At 46.0% G+C, this 18,638-nt stretch overlaps 1 protein-coding gene across 1 annotated transcript; it reads right to left on the bottom strand.

The window, feature by feature from the left end:
* Window positions 1-209: 209 nt before the first annotated feature.
* NUDC (nuclear distribution C, dynein complex regulator) lies at window positions 210-16,480 on the bottom strand. The gene is made up of 9 exons (XM_084652243.1): window positions 16,326-16,480; window positions 12,720-12,797; window positions 7,681-7,884; window positions 7,013-7,099; window positions 6,484-6,600; window positions 5,798-5,992; window positions 4,673-4,756; window positions 3,529-3,647; window positions 210-1,704 (listed from the first exon to the last, which is right to left on the bottom strand). The coding sequence occupies exons 1-9, from the start codon at window positions 16,422-16,424 to the stop codon at window positions 1,653-1,655; spliced, it is 1,035 nt and encodes a 344-aa protein (XP_084508369.1). The 5' UTR covers window positions 16,425-16,480; the 3' UTR covers window positions 210-1,652.
* Window positions 16,481-18,638: the final 2,158 nt, after the last annotated feature.

Below are 18,638 nucleotides of genomic sequence, written 5' to 3'. Positions count from 1 at the left end.
GCAGACCCCACCTCATTATTGCTTTCAAATGTTTCAGACAGGGCACTGCAGCTCACAGTTGGTCCAGGCAGAGTTTGAGACTCCCTGGCCTAAAACCCCTCATCAGTCCAGCCCTTAGTGTTCTCCATTTCCACCTTCTACTGCTTTCAGACCAGGTGCTGCCCCATTATCAATCCCCACCCTACTTACCACACAATTACACATGCACATCACCCTATTTCCTTTATTTTACAAGTGCAGCTTTAACAATGATATGAACATGCAGAAAACAAGTTACTCAAGTCAGCAGCACCCCAGAGAGGAGAGAATGTAGGGGACACTTGCTGGCCAATCAACAGGTGAAAGAGAGGAGGCCTCTTGGAAAACACTAACTTGACATAGGTGGAGAGATCAAGCTTCCAGAGGGCTTCCTCCTGCCTACCATCCACCCCCTCCCTTTGCAAAGGCAAGAGGGCTTAAGTGCTCCTCCTTCACAGGACAGCAGAATTTCAGCACACCCCTCTGTCACTTTAGTGACCTCTCCCCTCAACTCTGTAGTGAGCCGCTTGTCCCACTTTCACCAAGCTCAACAACAGCACTAAGCCAATCCCATGCAGTGGGCAGATCAGCCACTGAACCCTCCTCACTCCCCAGGCACAATTCAGCTCTAGGGCTTCCCCCAAGCTAGAAAGGCCATAAAGTCCCTTCCCCACTAATTTGAGCAGCAGTGTGGTGACTAGTGGCGCAATGTCCTCTGATAACTGAAATGGATTTGTACCAGTGTGGACTGGGAGGAGTAAAAAATCCTTCTCTGTTGTAGATAAAATGGTGTTTAATTGGCACATTAGCCTCTACTCCAAAGACCAAGGGTGAAGCAGGCCTTATTGAGGAGCTCCCCCACGGCAAACAGATGAAGGCTAGGAAAGCGTTACAGAATAAGCCAACTGTTCCTACACGAGAGCAGAGCAGTCATGCAGGAAGAGTTAAGGGACTTACTCACTGTGAGCAGTGCTATATTACTGAAGGTAGGACTAAGACCCCAAACGCCACAGCTGTTCCACTGATAAACACGGGGGGGGGGGGGGAAGGGGCTTAGCCAGGGTGCTGTGTCCTGTAAAAGTTTTACAGGTGCAGCTTGCTTTGGAGCAGGTACATATGTGGGGGGGGGAGAAGATGGAATTTTGCCCATCAAGGCTCCAACTGCCCAGTTTCAAAGCAGGAGCTGGGAGGACAGCTGCATCAGCTGCATCAGCTGCCCTCCTGTCACAACTAGACTGGTTCTTAACCAAGGACTGGGGTTAGTGGGTCCCAAGAGGCAAGTGACAGTCCCACGAGATGTCCAAACATTGCTTTAGCCTGACTTGCCTAGCCTTTTTTGCTTTACTTCCTCCTCTCTGCCAAGCAAGGTCCTCGGGATCTATATAAATGTGAGCCAGCTGGCTACGGGTCTGGCAGGCGCTGCTGCTGCAAACTGATACAAGGGCCTTGCATTGTGCTGGACTGACAACAGCGAGGATGCCAGTCATGAAGCTGCTTCCGTGGCAAGTTCACTTGGGGACGACAGGAGTGTTTACTTGCCCAAGGTCAGGAGATGACCCTTCCCTCCCCCCGACCCATGCACATCCTGCCCCATTCCATGGTATGTCTCAAGGGGGTGGGGGGGAAAAAGGGGCTCAGTTGAATTTAGCCTTTGAAAAGTCCATTTCTGGATGCTGCTCCATGAACCTGTAAGAAAGAAAGGTGCACAAGTGAATGAGCTAGGTAGGCTGCATGCTACATAATGTTACTTTGCAACGTCATGCTCTCTGGTGTGTTTGATATTTCCTAGGCACTGTTCAATCTATCCTCACAACAGCCCCTGTATAGTGGGGAGGCATTAATCGCTGCTTCCACATAGGAAGAGGATAGCAATGCCCCCTCTACTGTCACTTTCTACCATGATGGCTGCTGCCCTCCCCTTCCCCAGGCCTGCAGGTCTCACATTAGCCATGTTGATTTGCAGAGCTTCCCGTGCAAGGAACCCTGGACACCACCTCACTCCTTCCTGCTCCCGTTAGTAATATCAGTAACATTACCCAGTCATCAAGGCCAACAGGTGTAAACAAGCAACGGTTATTAATGGGACACACCCTTGGGAACTATTACCTTCAGGCCAGACACGTAGCAGCTGCGATGTTGATAATAGGGGTGAGGGGATTCTGATCGAACCTTAGACATATTACTTAGTCATACATATTACTGGGGATGTTGGGGATGTCTCCGCTACTGAGGTAGTGAGAATAGTAGCAAGAGAAGGATAGCACAGAAACCCAGCTCCAGTAAAGTTAGGCCAAACCCTGCCCAAATGTACAGCTCTTCCAGCAGCTTTGATTAGCTTCATGCTCCGTCTGCCACTGCAAGCAGGTTTGGAAATACTGCATCATGCAATGTGAACAATATGGTACAAGGAGGCGACCCACCGATGTAGTTCAGCACTATGCAACCGCTGGCTAGGCAGAGGGCTATATGCAACCACATTCCCATTCTGCATGACGGTGGAGAAGTGCTGTTGCAGCGGCATGTCAGCAGAGAGGACTTTGTTGCCAGAGAGCAGGAATGTAGCTGGACATCACCAAAGCCCACTATGGGCCGGACAGTCTAAACTTCATGCCCATTCTCCACCAGTCAAAGAACACTGAGACTAAGCTCATGGAGAACATTCAACAAGTGGTCTTGTGTACAAGAGATCCTGTCTACACTGCTCAGGGAAGCAAGGGCAAACCCAGATTCTTGGTGAGAGAAGACCATCTCAGTTTCGGGTCTGATGTACGTTTTGGAACAAGAAGTCATCTCACTAGAGGCACACAGCACATAACCCTCATGGACCTTTAGCTTGAACGAGCCCCTATGGTGCTGATCAAAAAACTACATCAGATAGTACTGCCAGTAAAGTCTGCAGAAAAACTGTCCTGCTAGATTAATCCTTGTTTCACCCCAGGGAAAAGATGCAGTTTTGCATTTACAAGGGGAAGCTGCACAACCTACAGTTACCCTTCGTCTCATCACCAGCAGATGTGGGCACTGACCCCATATAGCCTTGTCAGGAAAGTTACTCACAGGAACTCCAAGGTGCAGTTACGCCAAACAGGGCTATAAAGATATAAACGTGCTATTGGCTTGGAGACAACTGTCTAATATAGGATGTGTGGGGGAGGAAAGATTATCTGGGCTACTAGGTTGAGGGAGATTAATGAGCTTTTATGTGATCTCACTGGCTCCATAGAGACAATACCTCCAGCCAAGACACCACCTGCTGTGTCTTACTCCCTGCACTTGAAGCTAGCCCTAGAGCAGAGCTGTGCAACACAGCACATTTCACGGAGGGTCAATGTCTAAAACATTGCAACTGAATTCTGCACGTGAATGCAGACAGGTTCCAAGGCCAAACTTGTCTCACACGCCATCAGTCATTCTCCCTCCTCCCATTACTCCATGACATATGGCTGACACACAAAATTGCTCAAGGGAGGTGGGGAAGAAAGTACCCATGGATGAATTCTCTGTACGCACTTTTTCAGTATATCCTGCTTCTTCTGATCATCAGATGTGGGGAGCCCCATGGATTTCTGACGTTGATCATACATCATTTTCTCCACCATGCTGCGAGTTTCACTGTCCAGGTCTGACAACTAAAACCCGAAGAGATTCTGTTATAGATGGAGGAATAAACCACAGGCCCCATGGCCTACATACAGAACCTCTGCTTACAGTGAATTAAGACAGTAAAATTTCAATCCACTATAGTATGCAAACTACAGACCTACTTATAAACTGACCTGTAAATCCAACATCAAAACCTTATTGCAGTGAGTGCAGGATTCAGTTTGCAGGGTAGCTTTGAAGTAGCCAATACCAGCTCATGCTTTTGAATTATTTAACTTGCTAGATCATCTCTTTCTAGTTATGCCATCCATAACCCCAGTCAGGGAATACACTCACAAAGTCTCTCACAAATATTCAGTTAGTCATACTCTGATCCAAAAACTGTTCCATGAGGAGGCAACATGTCTCCTCATGTTCCTTTTAACATGCTCCCTACACCACTCCAGGTGAACACTCACTGGATTCTATAGGAGCAAACTTTTCTGGAGTAACACTGAACTCATGAAAACAACAAGGAGTCTGGTGGCACCTTAAAGACTAACTGATTTATTTGAGCATAAGCTTTCGTGGGTAAAAACCCCACTTCTGTTTAAGGTGCCACCAGACTCCTTGTTGTTTTTGTGGATACAGACTAACACGGCTACCCCCTGATACTGAACTCATGGTATTTGAAGTCAGGGGAAGGGGTTTTCCTTACACAGAGCAGAGGTTTGTTCTCAGACTAATGCAACATTGTCACCATGGGCAGTGGCAAGTTTACACCTTATTTTCCCAGGACACAAGAAATTCTACAGTCCCACTTCTAATTCAGACCAGGTCTCTCATGGGGCACTGAGACAAGTTGTGTGCCACACTTCTTATAGTTTCATAGGTCAACATTTCTCCCAAGTCTTCATCCCCTTTGGATTCTGTGTCCTTTGGCCCCATTTACTTTGCTTGCAGATTGAATACATGGTAGAGGCCAAAAGGTTTAAGAAAACCTTGATCACAAGTTGATCACCGTACACAGCCCCTGTTCACTATGGCTAATGGGGTGACAAGCAGATATTACCTTTGAGTTCTCTGGGTTAATTTTCTTGGTGTTGATTTCTGGGTCTGTGGAGACTAGCTTGCTCCACCATTCCATCTTGTTGATCTAAAAAGAGGAGAGGAGGCAGTAAAGAACACTTCACAAAACAGCAGATTCTCTGAAAATGCTCATCTGGATATTTAGGTGGGTTACTTTTTTGTTACAAAGAAACAGAGTTACTGGAATCAAACCCAGCTCATGTAGCCCTTAAATGACAATGACCGCCAGAAGATAAAGCCTGGGTATAAGGTGGCTTTCCCACTCTCAATCACCTCAGTTTAATCCCAAATGGCAGGAATTACCAACGCTAGCAACAATCTGCAAGGAGACAGCGTCCAGAAAGGGCAAACCCATGTTCCTATTATTAATCAACTGCAACTGAAATGACATAAAAGTAACACTGCCACACTGAAACCTGCCAGCACATGACACACCAACTGTGCCCAGATGTTCACATACCACAGGTGAAAGACAGACCAGAACTTTGCTCCAATAATCCACCCAACTTTAAAGAAAAGCGGACTCCATTCTCAAAGAGTGAATGACCAATCCAGGACCAATTAAAAGTTACAGCTGAAGATCTGGTCAGACTCTAGTCCTCAATACACTGATGTTCCTAAGTGGAGCAGTATATAGGCTCAAGCAATACTGTACCAAAGAACAGGAGTGGAAGTACAATCTTAACTCTCAAGGTTCCTGGCTCTAGGAGATGTATAACAGACATGAGCCTGAATGCTATCACTGATTCATCCTGCTGTACCTTGTACAGGATGTGAGAAAAATTTCCAGACCTGAGCCATTCTTTTTAGGTGACAAAACTGAGGCCTGGTCTACACTAGGAAATTAGATCAGTATAACTATGTCACAGTAAAAAAATCCACACCCCTGAGCAACACGATTAAACTAACCAAACCCGAGTGTAGACAGTGCTAGATCGATGGGAGAATTCTCCTGTTGATTTAGCTACCTCCTCTAGGGGAGATGGAGTATCCACTGCTGCACCATTTTAAGTGTAGACATGCCCTGAAGAACTGTCCGAGATTGAGATGTTAAAATACCGTGTGTATGGATCACTGGTCTGACCCAGTATGGCATTTATGTTCTTACCTTCTCCAGGTGCACGGTGACTATTTTACCATCCTCAATCAGCCAGGAGCTTTCCTCCACCTTCACTTCATTGTATAGATCTCCTTCAATCACTGGGGGGTGACCCTTCAGCCCCACTTTCAGGTGCCGTCTCTGAACGTCCACCACCACATCCTTCCCCTTCAGCCGAAAGCTCACCTTGAATGGGATGGCCAGCTGGACAGGAAAGAGAGAAAGAGGGATCAGAGAGATCTCTCACTTCCCCTTGTGTTACTGCTCCAAGACTTTCTACCTTGAGTTCATCTGAGCTACACGGTATATGCTAGAGTAGGACATGCTCTTTGTGCATTAAATATATGGATTCTGTGGGGGCTGAAGCAGACATTTGGCAAGATGATGCCCGACAGGTCTCAAGTGGGTTGCACAGGATGAGCAAACTATGAGTGCTGTCTCACTTCAACAAGGTCAAGATTGAGGCAGAATGACAAAAAGGCCTCAAAGCATCTTGTCTACTAAGCTCTCTCCCTCTATGGGTGTGCTACAGCTGAACACTGTTACTATTATCTTCTTGGACAACCAGAATACAAACCATATCATTGAGCTAGCTGACCTTGTTGCTCATCAACGGCTCCACAGTTCATAGCAGTGCCTGCCCTCAAGTTTCAAGGCTAGAGTTCCTCACATCCCCAATCAAAGGCAGCACTTACATCCAATTCAGAAAGGGTCTGTGTCCACCTATAGTTTGGAAGGTCAGCCCCATTCCCAGAGTTTGGTTTAAGTTTTCCTTTATCCTTCTCATCTTCTTCTTCTTCGTCATCAGTCTCCTAAACAGACAATTTAAGCATCAGTAAAGAGGTCTTCAAGCCTGCATATACATTTCACTAGTAAGAATGGCTCTTTAAATTCATATGGGATTTTCCAGTTAATTATGTTTTTTGATGCCCAAGGCACTCCACATAGATCCAGCCTGGAATTAGAGGGCAGAGATTTCCTTTTAAAGCATCAGATTTTTAATACATTAGGAAATGTCTTTGAGAATCTTTTGCACTCGCCAAATGGGCAGGGAGTAGAGATGGCAGAAGCACTGAAGACCTCCAGTGCACGCTCTCACAGAAAGAGGATGCTCCACACTGTTCAAATGGCATACTCCTCCACATACCGAGAGGCCACCTCAATGTTGTTCAGATGCACACTTCCTCCTCCCCAGAACTGAGGAAGTCTCTGGGAACACATTACCTGTTTGCTGGGCTCTGGAGATTCCGTTTGATTCTCACAGGGTTTCACTGAGACATCTTTGGGCTCATCTTGTTTTTGCTCTTTTTTCTGTTTTAAAAAAACCCCAAACCCCCAGACTGATTATCTGATATCTGTGAAACTCTGACAAGTGAAATGTACTAATACAGCACTAGGTGGCCCCATTTCCTTCTATAGATAAAGCTGCAGACCTGCGCATGACTCAGAACTACAGGAAACTTGGGGGGGTTTCCAGCTCTACTGCACCACATAACAGGAAAGCCCCACTCTCCGAGAGGCAGTCTGGCATGGTGTCAGCCCTCCTCTGCTCCCTTCCCCAGTGTAACTGCACAGAGAGTTACTCAGAGACCGTGCCAGAGCGCTCTGTTGCAATAACAGCACTTGCTGAGGGCACTGGGGCAAAGTAACCTGTAAGAGAACCAAGGAAAAGAAAGATTGGACAGGCTTAGATTAACTTGGAAATGCAACAGCTGCTCCAGCCTGGTATTCTGGATATTTGTACAAGCACAAAGCTTCTAACTGAATTATACCAGTCACTACTGATTGGGTTGCACACAAGCCAACAAAGAAGGCTGGCTCTAGCCCCAGACAGTCTCCTTTTAAAAGGCAGATGTGTGTGTGCACACACGTGCACCATACTGAGCTCTCACCTGGTCAATTTCCTGTTGCAACCTTTCCGCCTCTTCCTCTGTAAGCTCCTTGATCCTTGGCTCATTATCTTCCTGCTTCTTTTCTTTAACGAGTTTGGCAGCTCGCTCTGCCTTTTCACGCCGTTCTGCCTCTTGCCGGGCCTTTTTCTCCTTCCGCTCTTTCTGAGCCAGCTTGTTGTGGTGGTTGAACGTCTCTGTGATTAACTGAAAGAAAGCAGCCCAATGATGGAGGAGTTTTAAGACTTCACCATACTCCCGAACCTGGGTGGCAGCAGCTGAAGGGAGACTTCACCTCCCTTATAAGTCTACTGCAGAGCAGACACGTTCCCCAAAAGCACTGACCTAGGGATATTTCCCCCTCTTTTCATCCCAGATTTGAGATGGTGTCTGACAGAATATCTGGGAAAGTTCAAAATACTTTCCAAATCCCTGCCCATAGGAGAAAAGTACTCCTTGAGCTGGATTCTCCATTGCCCTGTACCTTGTGTAGTGTAAAATCCTACCATTTGATTTGACAGTGTTTAACAGCTACTTTGCAGAGGTGAAAGTGCAATGGAGATTCAGGACCCTAGTTTGTATATTCAGCTCTGTGCCAAGGATTTGTAGTCTCACCTTAAACTATTCACGTAGTCTCTGTGCCTCACTCATCTGTAAAATGAGAAGAATACTGTCCTAACTCACAGAGGACCAGGAGGCTCTGATAACTAGTGTTTGTCAATGCTTTGAGATTCCCCCCGTGGAAGAAGTTATAGGAGTATAATAACTGGATCCGGATGCTTTCCAGGTGGAGTACACTGAAGACCTTTCCCATCTGAAGCATCCCCATATACACTAGATGGATAATTATCCAATTTAATATTTAGATGGTAAGCTATTTAGGGTGGAGAACTTGCATTCATACTATTTTTTGTAAACACCTTGCACTGTTGGCAGAAGGGGGCGGGGGGGAAGAAATAACAATGAATACTTAAAAACCTAGAAGGTATAGTTTGTGGGAGAGAGATTTTAAAAATTTGAAAACCAAATTATATTGCTTGGGACCAAGTTACCATATAACCCTGCCCCAGGAGCACCCAAGAAAGGCAGAATATCAAGGTCTGTGACGTAAATGGCTGCACTGCTTGGAGGGAGAGTTGAGTAAACAGGCAGGAAGCCAGAGAAATAACCCAGCTGTTGATAATGCCAGAGGTACTGTGCAAGGCAGCACGTAGTGAAAACATAGTTCTACTATGGAAGACACACAAGCTCTTCAGACAGGAAAGAGAACATCTGGGGAGAATGTAATACAGGGCAGGTGGGAGCAATGCTGGGTACCCCTGGTAACCATCACAGATGGGAATCAAGAGGAGGGGAAGAAGAGATTCCTTATATCAAAGGGTATGAGTTTAATCAGAAGAAGTGCCAAGGATGTGATCGGCACTTATCAGGGTGAACTAGGCCAAAGCAGCTCAGAGATTCTGGACCTCAGCTAATTATACAACTGACTGCAAACCAGTACAGGGGGAGAAAGATACAATTATTATTAAATCTTTATGTACACAGCAGGAGTGCAGTACTCTGTTCCCTCTAAGCTGAGGGACCACCCAGGAGTGAATCACGCACTTGATTAGCAGAGCCACGGCAGCATGTGCTCAGGTGGCCCTCCCCCCACTGCTCTGCAGTCACATTGCTCCTGCCCTCTATCTTGGAACCCCTGGACAGCTGCTCCTGGGACCCTCCTGCTTGCTGTGGAGGGGGGACAGAGGGGGTGCCGATATCAGGGTGTCCTGCTTCCCCTGCCTCCCCCCCCGCCCATGTATCCCATTTCCACAGGGGGGGAAGAGAACACAGGGCTCAGGAGCAGGAGAGCTGCTGTGATGAGTGAGTGCCTTAAAGAGATAGCGCACAGTCCCTGACTTCCCCAGCGGCCAGAGCATGCATACTGTCTCTGTGTCTCTCTCACACGCACACTCATACTTGTGTTGTTGTTGGTACTTCTTGGTACTTCCTGCAGTGCACATATATTCTATGTAATTTTATTCTTTCAAAGTGCTATTATTTTAGTTTCTGGACTGGTCTATGCATTTCATAATTTTATTTCTTTTATGCTTAAAATTTAATTCTTTGAGTAGTGAGTTCTAAAATGCATAATTATCCCTATGGTAATTAAAAAATTATGGGGCTTTTTGTTTCTACTGGTGACACAGATCTGCACATTACCTCAATATTGGTGCACATTACAAATTTATTCCACACATGGATGGAAAAAATTAGAGGGAACACTGGCCTGTAGTATCTTCTTTGATATGATATTCAAAACACACTCCCTCTGTTGTATACATAGAAGTGGAATTGAGTCTCCAAAAAGCCAAAAGGATGGTACTACTAAAATAGCATTCTAATTCATTTGGGGAAGGGAAGTGAAAAGGAGACAGGTGTGTCACAGGGTAACACTGGCCCTTTAAGAGGGAAGAGGCCAGTGCACCTGCAACTGGTCAGTTGACCCCAAATTAGGCTTAAGAGAGGGCATATGGGCACTTGAGGGCAGGAGATTGGGAGAGTCAGAACAGGTGAATGGTGCCTGAACCCGAGAGTGAGCAGCAAGGAAAAGGTGGCAGGAGTTGCTTGGAAGAGAGCTGAATCCATATAAGAACTGGAACAGAACTGCTGGTGAGAACTGATTGAAGTGGGGAATCCTAGATGAGTGGAAGGCTTGGGTAGTGGCTCCTAGGAAAAAGGGGACGATACAGCTTGGTGAGGGGAAGCCAAGCCTGGAAGAAAGAGGGTTGATGCAGGAAGTGGATCCCCTGTCAAGGGGCAGGGCTTACAGGAAGGGAGGCCCAGAGGAGTGGAACACTGCAGGAGGGGGAGCTCTTATGGCAAAGACCTGAGTGAAGGGCTACAAGAAGACTGGTCACTCTCAGGCAGGAAGGCCTGGAGAGAGGGACTCTACATGGGTGTAAAAAGAACTTGGAACAGAGTGCTGTTATTGACTTGGGTCGGTGATGTGGCAGAGCTCAACCTGAAGAGGGGAATGGGGGGGGACGGGGACCACTGTATTTTCATATGTTTACTGTGGAAACTGCAGAATGGGTTTATTACAAGGTTTTTGGGGAATTACTGCAATGGTGTGTACCAGTTATGCCCAGGGCAAGCTTTGTATCAAAGACAGACTATGTTCTCTTCATGTGTGGATAAGAAGGAGAAACTGAGGCTGGGAGAACCTGTCAGGCCACAGCCTGTTGTGGGGGTGCTGCTTGGTGGAGCTGCCCTATGAAAAGATTTTTCTCCAGAATCTTTCTCCCTCCACAAAAGAGGATTCAACATTATGGTTTTCCTGCCTCTACAGCTAGTCAAATTCCAAGCTATGATCCCAAAAAGCTGCGTGAAACAGGCTCAGTGTTCTTTCCCAAACGAAGGTGGGAGAAGCATGCTATTTCTGTCCACCTAACCTGCATCTCAGGAGAGTCAGGGGCTGAGATCAGGACACTGATGCATACCCAGCAGCAAGTGGCAGGGTGTTCTGCAACCATCTGACGGTGAAATTGGCTCTGTTTCAAATGTTGGAAGACCCTTAAAGTTGCTTCAGCATTTGAATAGCCATGACCAGAAGTACAAAATATGTATTTGCATGTGGTATCGTTCACTGCCTGTATAGTGATTTGTCAAAGACTTGCCCTTACTGAGGAATGAATCCAAAGTGAGGATGATAATTTTAAAAACAAACCCTCAGTCAAACACAGGAAGGTTCTTTTAAAAAAAAAATGGGGAGGGGTGTCAGTCATCTGAAACTATCAGGAGTGCTAATCACATTTTCTTTCTATAACTATATGCCAATCTCTTTGTGATCTTGTAGATTTCTAACTCGTCTCTCCCCAGACTGAGGGGAGGAAGAAGAGTTAATCATTTGCATCATTTTCATCCTAAAGCTTCTTTTTCCATTTCATAGATTATGCAGCATGTATACATTATGCAGCATTGACAAAACCATATGGCAGTGGTTCCCAAACTCTGGCCTTCAGATCAGCAGTGGTTGGTAGAGCACTTAACAGCTCTGTGGTAGAGCACAGAATTTGTTAAACTGCATTAAAGCACCTACAAATATATTAGTTTCCCAATACTGATTTTTTTTTTTCCATGCAAGAATGGCTGTAGTTGCCGGCCACAGATGTTATTCAATAGCCAGTAGGAGGGGATGTGATCTGTATGGAAATTAATGTTTCCATGAGATGTTACTAAGACATATTTCAGAGTAGCAGCCGTGTTAGTCTGTATTCGCAAAAAGAAAAGGAGGACTTGTGGCACCTTAGAGACTAACCAATTTATTAGAGCATAAGCTTTCGTGAGCTACAGCTCACTTCCTCAGTCCACAACGTGAAGAAGTTTGGAACTCCTGCTATGTAGCTAACTACAGAAGGCATTCAGAAAGTTTAGGTACTTCATATTTGAGCACTTAAGTCTGTTGTGAGATTAAATATGAAATGTAGTACTCTGCAGTAGGGTCAGGAATGCCAGCCTGCTGGAAACAGAAGGGTCCAGGTCTCCCACACCCACACAGCAACCACCAGCCTCACACCAACACTGTCGTATCCTGCAGCTCAGAGACAAAGTGGTAACTACATATGCAGTGAGACGGACTTTGTGCTTTTTCTGAAATGAACAAACAAGGTAACCTGGGGTTATCAATCCTGCGGTGTCTGTCACAGTTAAATCAGTATGTCTGGCAGGCTTGCTTTCCAAACAAGCCTTTGGCCAGAGCATGGCCAAAAAAACCAACAACCTTTCACCACTGATGCCACTCACACAAGCAAACATGCTCAGCTGTGGATGGGGCAGTCTATTATTACCTTGTTTCCTTAGTATGTTTCAGCAGTTTCACAGAAAGTCAGGCCCATAGAGCAGTAAAAAGAATCTGATGGCAATAGGAGAGCATGTGGAGGCAGAGCAGTAACTGGAGAATATGGAGAACTCCGTCTGCCACAGAAATTAGTGTTTCCAGATAGAGCAAGCTATGCTCTATATATGTAAGAAATCAATCATGAAAATATCAGGGGAGTTACCTTCTCTGCTACTCCCTCTTCTCCTCCTATGAAGAAATCAGTTTTACGTCTGAGGAAACTGAAGAACGTGTTCACAAGCTGAAAGACAAAAGACAAGTAGTTTCAGAAGACTTGAAATAAAGATTTCAACTTCCCAAGAGAAAACAAACAAAATAACTTTACTCTTGGCCTGCCAGGACACCAAACTGCCACCAGATCAACAAGAGATGCTAGTTCCCATCAGTACTTCTCGCCTCAGTAAGGAGAGGTTTGTGTTTTTTTGTTTTTTTTTGATGTTCTGTACTGTAATCCCCAGCCAAGTCTACTTGGAGATCTGTTTAAATCTTGACATCAAACTCCTGTACCTATTTATCAGAAACAATTAGCGTATTCTGCAAAGATATGCCTTCTGGATTCTCTACCTTCAAGAGATTTTTATGAGATTATACAATGGGCAAGGACTGATAAATTCCTTTTGAAGTCACCTTAGAAGCACCATGACTACTATAGTTACAGTGGGGGCTTCTAGAATTATAACCTTAAAACTATCTGGTGTGTGAGGATTTTTTTTTAAAAATAACTCTCAAACTTAGGTCTCTTTGCTCATGTAAAAACCCCAGTAGTTCTCTCTCTCTCACCAAGTCATTCCTCAGCTCTGAGCAATGCTGTAGGAGCCATGGGAGACCTTATGTGATCAAATCTTATTTTTTTTGAGAGAGAGACTACAGCACACTTACTTAAATATGAAGAATTATAAACTGCAGCTATACTTATAAGTAGTAAAGCACATGTGAATCAGTATCCTAGACTTCACTAAAGAAAATTAATCTGTAAAATTTTGTAATTAACAATGGCCAGCAATGCAAACTAGAACAGGAGTACTTTTGGCACCTTAGAGACTAACAAATTTATTAGAGCATAAGCTTTCGTGAGCTACAGCTCACTTTATCAGATGCATAGAATGGAACATACAGTTAGATATACACACAGATAGGATGGCCCACTTAGACAGTTGACAAGGTGAGAGATACTTAAGGAAATAGATTCAATATGTGTAATGACCCAGCCACTCCCAGTCTCTATTCAAACCCAAGTTAATGGTATCTAGTTTGCATATTAATTCAAGCTCAGCAGTTTCTCGCTGGAGTCTGTTTGAAGCTTTTCTGTTGCAAAATTGCCACCCTTACATCTTTTACCGAGTGGCAACAATGCAAACAAGGTCTTAATACCTACTGCACTAGTTTAATAAAGCCAACCTGTTGCACAGCTGCAAGAAAAGTCTGTAGGTCTTGAAATAGTTGTTACAATCCCTTATCACTTTTTCCTAATCTTATTAGTATCACACTGAACAATTTTTTTTTTTAAACAGTCTGGTAAATGAGAACTATTTGAGCAAGTATTCTCATTTCCAGGCCCTAAACCAAGAAAAGTTCTTACTGTCCAAGGAAAGGATACATGGACTCAATAGAAGCAGACAAATAGATGCTCTAATATGGCACAGCTAAAGGATAGCATTTCATAATGGTCCAGATGCATGGGCTGCAAAAAGGAATTGCTTCCATCGGACATCTGTAGGGCCATACAAAATTCACAGCCATGAAATCTGGCCACCCGCTGTGAAACTTGGTCTTGTGTGCTTTTACCTTATACTATATACATTTCACAGGGGAGACCAGAGTGTCTCAAATTGGGGGTCCTGATCCAAAAGGGAGTGGGGGTGTGTGTGTGTCACACTACTGGTCAGCCTTCTGCACTGCCTTCAGATCTGGGCAGATGGATGGCGCTGACTGTTAGGCGGGCGCCCAGCTCTGAAGGCAGTGCCCCACCAGCTGCAGTGCAGAAGTAAGGGTGGCAATACCATCCACCCTTACTTCTGTGCTGCTGCCTTCAAAGCTGGGTGGCCAGAGAGTGGCAGTTGCTGACTGAGGGCCCAGTTCTGCAGGCAGCAGTGCAGAAGTAAGGGTGACAATACCATACTACACCATCCTTACTTCTGCACTGCTGCTGGCGGTGGCTCTGCCTTCAGAGCTAGGCTTCCAGCCACCAGCTGCTGCTCTCCAGCTGCCCAGAAGTAAGGGTAGCAGTACTAATTTACTAATTTTTAAAATCCTATGAATGTGAAATTGACCAAAATGGACCTTTAATTTGGTAGGCCCTAGACATCTGACATATGACAAGACTAGACTATATAGGTATGTTTCAGCATGGCAATTTCTGCAAGAAATTTAAAATTTCTGGGAGATGGTAGAGGAAAGGAAAATAGTGCTCACTGAGACTAAATCCTACCCACACCTCAGCTAAAAGCTATACTATGTCAGTAGGAAGTGCTGTTGCTACTATGGTTTCCCTGACTGATGTGGGCAGGGACTTGATCCTGAAACCCATGGTAACCTCACCATCCTATTTATCTTCCTAGGTCATTTGAAACACTATGTAACAGTCATCATAACATTTTGGGATGACTGTCAGTACAGAAATCTCTGTGGCCAAAGAAACGGCTCACGTTTAAACAATTTTGCTTGTATCAGGGTTGCGACGCTAGAAGCTGGGACTGGATGGCGGGATGTATCACTTGATAAATTGCCTTGTTCTATTCACTCACGCTGAAGTACCTAACACCAGTCACTGTTAAAAAATAGGATACTGTGCTAGACAAACCATAGGTCTGACTCAATATGGTTTTTCTTAGGGTCACACTCTCCAGGGGTAGGACTCAATGACATGATTGACAAACAAGTAACCTGCCCTATAGATATAATATATGTAATGTAGCTGTGTTGGACCCAGGATATTAGAGACACAAAGTGGGTGAGCTAATATATTTTACTGAACTGGGATGATGATTTCCAGACCTGAAGAGGAGGTCTGTGTGGCTCTAGAGCTTTTTTTCTCACTAATAGAAGTTGGTCCAATAAGAAAGATTACCTCACCCACCTTGTCTCTCTAATATAGCTACTCATTCAACTTACTTTTATATTACATCCCTTTGCTTGTATTTTGTCTATTGAAATTGTAACATGGGTGTGGATTTTGTCTTCTTGGCTGTCTCTGAAAGCCCATACATGTCAATAGCACCATATTAATGAGAAATACATTCAAGTCAATGTCTTCCAGCCATTACCCCAGGCACCTTGAGTCCTGGGGACTCTAGTGGAAGCAATAACAACGTGTGTAGAGGCTGCTGGCAAACAGCAACATGGCAACCTCTGGGTGACCAACAGGAGCATGCCTGCCTCTGAAACGACTACCCCAGCCGCAGACCCAGGACACAAGCACCATACCGACCCCTTCCTCTTTATTAAGAATCACCGTTTCCCTACCAAAGTCGCCAAGCACGAAGGCAGGAGGGGAAATAACGGGCACATCAGATGGCGGGCGGGGGGAGAGGAGAACCACATGGCTTAATGCAGCCACCAGAGCACGTGCACAGGAGCTGGGGGGTATCACAGCTTTATTCCAGACTCATCTCCAGGGGGCTCCCAACCAGGGTGGGGTGAGCCCTGCACCCCAGCTCGCCCCGCCCCCGCCCCCCTTTCACGCGGCCCCGGAACAGGGTTCGGAGCTCAGGGGGGAGGAGTCGAAGGTGGGGGAGGGGCGGCCTGACGAGCGCGTCCATCCGGGCGTTACCTCCCGCACGCCGCCCTGGTGCTGCTGGGCCATGGCCAACAGCATCCCGTCGAAGCGCTCCTCCTGCTCCGCCGCATCCGCCGCGCTCGGCCCCATCATTGCCCGCCGCCGCTGCCGCTGCCACCGCCGATGCCTCACACCGGAACCGGAAACCCCGCCACCACTCGGCCGCTGAGCCCGTCAGCCAATCCTCGCGCCCATATCCCCCCAATCTGCTAGTTGATTGGCTGTCGCCGCGGCCAATCCACGGAGAAGAGGCGGGAGCCCCGACACAGGTTCTGCGCTTGGCGTTGGTTTCTATGGTTACTGACAACGTCCGGGGCCTTCCAGAAAAATCTGCGCAGGGGCCGCGTAGTCCTAAGGGGGAGGGGTCAAAGGTCAGGGGTTATAGGGGCGTGAGGGGCGTAAAGGGTCCTGGTTCTGGGGTGGGAGCCCCAGGGTGTCCGGGGGGCTCCTGTATTAGGGTCAAAGGGAGAGGCATGGTGGTAGATGCCTGTGATGGGGTCAAAGGGAAGGAGTCATGGGCCTTGGTGATCAAAAGGGAGAGGTTATGGGACTCCATGTTCCTGGGAGGGCATCCTGGGGGTTGAAGGGGGGGGCGGGGTGCTACCTACCAAGGGAGGGCTATGTGGGGAGGGGTACCACACTTTCTGCTCATTCCACTTGGGTAGGGACTAGAGGAGCCTGTTTCCTTTCCCTCTCCTCACGGGCCCGGCGGCCTTGATGTCTGGGTTGCAAACGCTGTGAGGGAACGTTTAAACCAGGGCTTCTCAAACGCCTCCAAAGGATAGGTCAGCCTCACACGTGGAACCAAGGGCAAAGAAGCAAAACCAAGGAAGACAACTCTCTGTTGCTCGAGGGCAGCCAGATTGCTGATGACAAGCTTGCATACTGACTGAAGGAGGTAACATGTTCCTGACTCTAATCACAATGAAAAACACCAGGAGCAGCAAACACATGACCAAGCTGATGCATCCACTTCAATGGTCAAACATGCTGCTGTTGATAAAGGACGGTATCACTATAGTCACTAGAGGAAATGGCTCCTAACTCTTACCATGCTGTTATTAGTAACCCGGACCAATTTCATGACTGAGGCCTGGAAAGACAGATCATTCTCTTAAGCAACACCCAACATGTCATCCTTTGTATAGAACAGTTTCTCTCTGTTTTCACCCTTTCTGGGCTACTCTGCTCGTTGCTGAGGCACCTACACAATTTAGTGATTAAACTGCTTGGGACTTTTTGACCACAGTGTGACTGTATCAGGTTCCCCTCTTCTTATGCACTGGAATGGGAAGGCAAAATATGGGCTCTTTTTAGACCGCTGCAAAACAGTGGGGTGGAACAAGAGATAAATGCCAGGTCCGTTTGTTCTGAGTGTAATATATCTGATCAAAACAAAGCGCCACATTTTCACTCTGCTCTGCTTCTGCTACTCTGCAGAGAGATCTCGGTGCTTTCCAGTGTTAGTGGTACAAAGAGGCTATCTTGGGGAGATGTTTGTTTAATGATCTAAGAATCAGTTTTGAAATATTGGGATTCCTTGGAACTGCAGGTACTAATAATTAGGCTCTCTTCAGCCCTTTGTTCTTCAGAAGAAGTTAAATTTATTTCCATGTAGTTTGCTACATGTGGGTTTTTCAGACAAGATCTTCAAAATCCAGTGGGATGATTTTCAGAGGTGCTCAGCATCTGAAGCTCCCCTTTACTTCACTGTGTGCTCAGCCCATCTGAAAATCAGGTCATAAGGCCCTTTCAAGCTGCACTTTCAGTAAGAACTGTGGATTTGTCTCACTGTCCTTAGCCAAAATCTCCATTCCACTCACTGTTGAATACAATATGTACTGACTATCCACTGTTGTGGGAGCCTTCAGCATGAAAGCTGCTGTAAAAATGACATCCAATAATATGCTGTAAGTGCAGTTCAAATAGAGGTTAGAAGGAGTTTGGAAATGTGGAGGTACTCCTTTGGGTGAAATTTGTGTTTGTGTTTCCTTATCTTGTTGGTTGCTCAGATTTTGGAGGGGAGAGAAAAGCTGAAATAGTAGTTGGTTAAGTAGGTTCTTATATTTTCACTCACAAATCCATTGCTATTCGATCTTCTAAATCCAGGGCTGAAAAAATTAAGCAACATGTATGTATCATATTGAAGAGAAAATATCTACGTTAGGGTTCCTTGGAGATGTGTAGTAATGTGGAATTCGGGATTCTTAGTGGTGATTAGAAAAGGAGTACTTGTGGCACCTTAGAGACTAACCAATTTATTTGAGCATGAGCTTTCGTGAGCTACAGCTCACTTCATCGGATTCA

This window comes from Lepidochelys olivacea (assembly GCF_965140295.1).
Source record: "Lepidochelys olivacea isolate rLepOli2 genome assembly, chromosome: 19".
Classification (NCBI taxonomy): domain Eukaryota; kingdom Metazoa; phylum Chordata; order Testudines; family Cheloniidae; genus Lepidochelys; species Lepidochelys olivacea.
The sequence above is the reverse complement of the archived record's forward strand: the minus strand, read 5'-3'. Positions and strand labels throughout refer to the sequence as shown.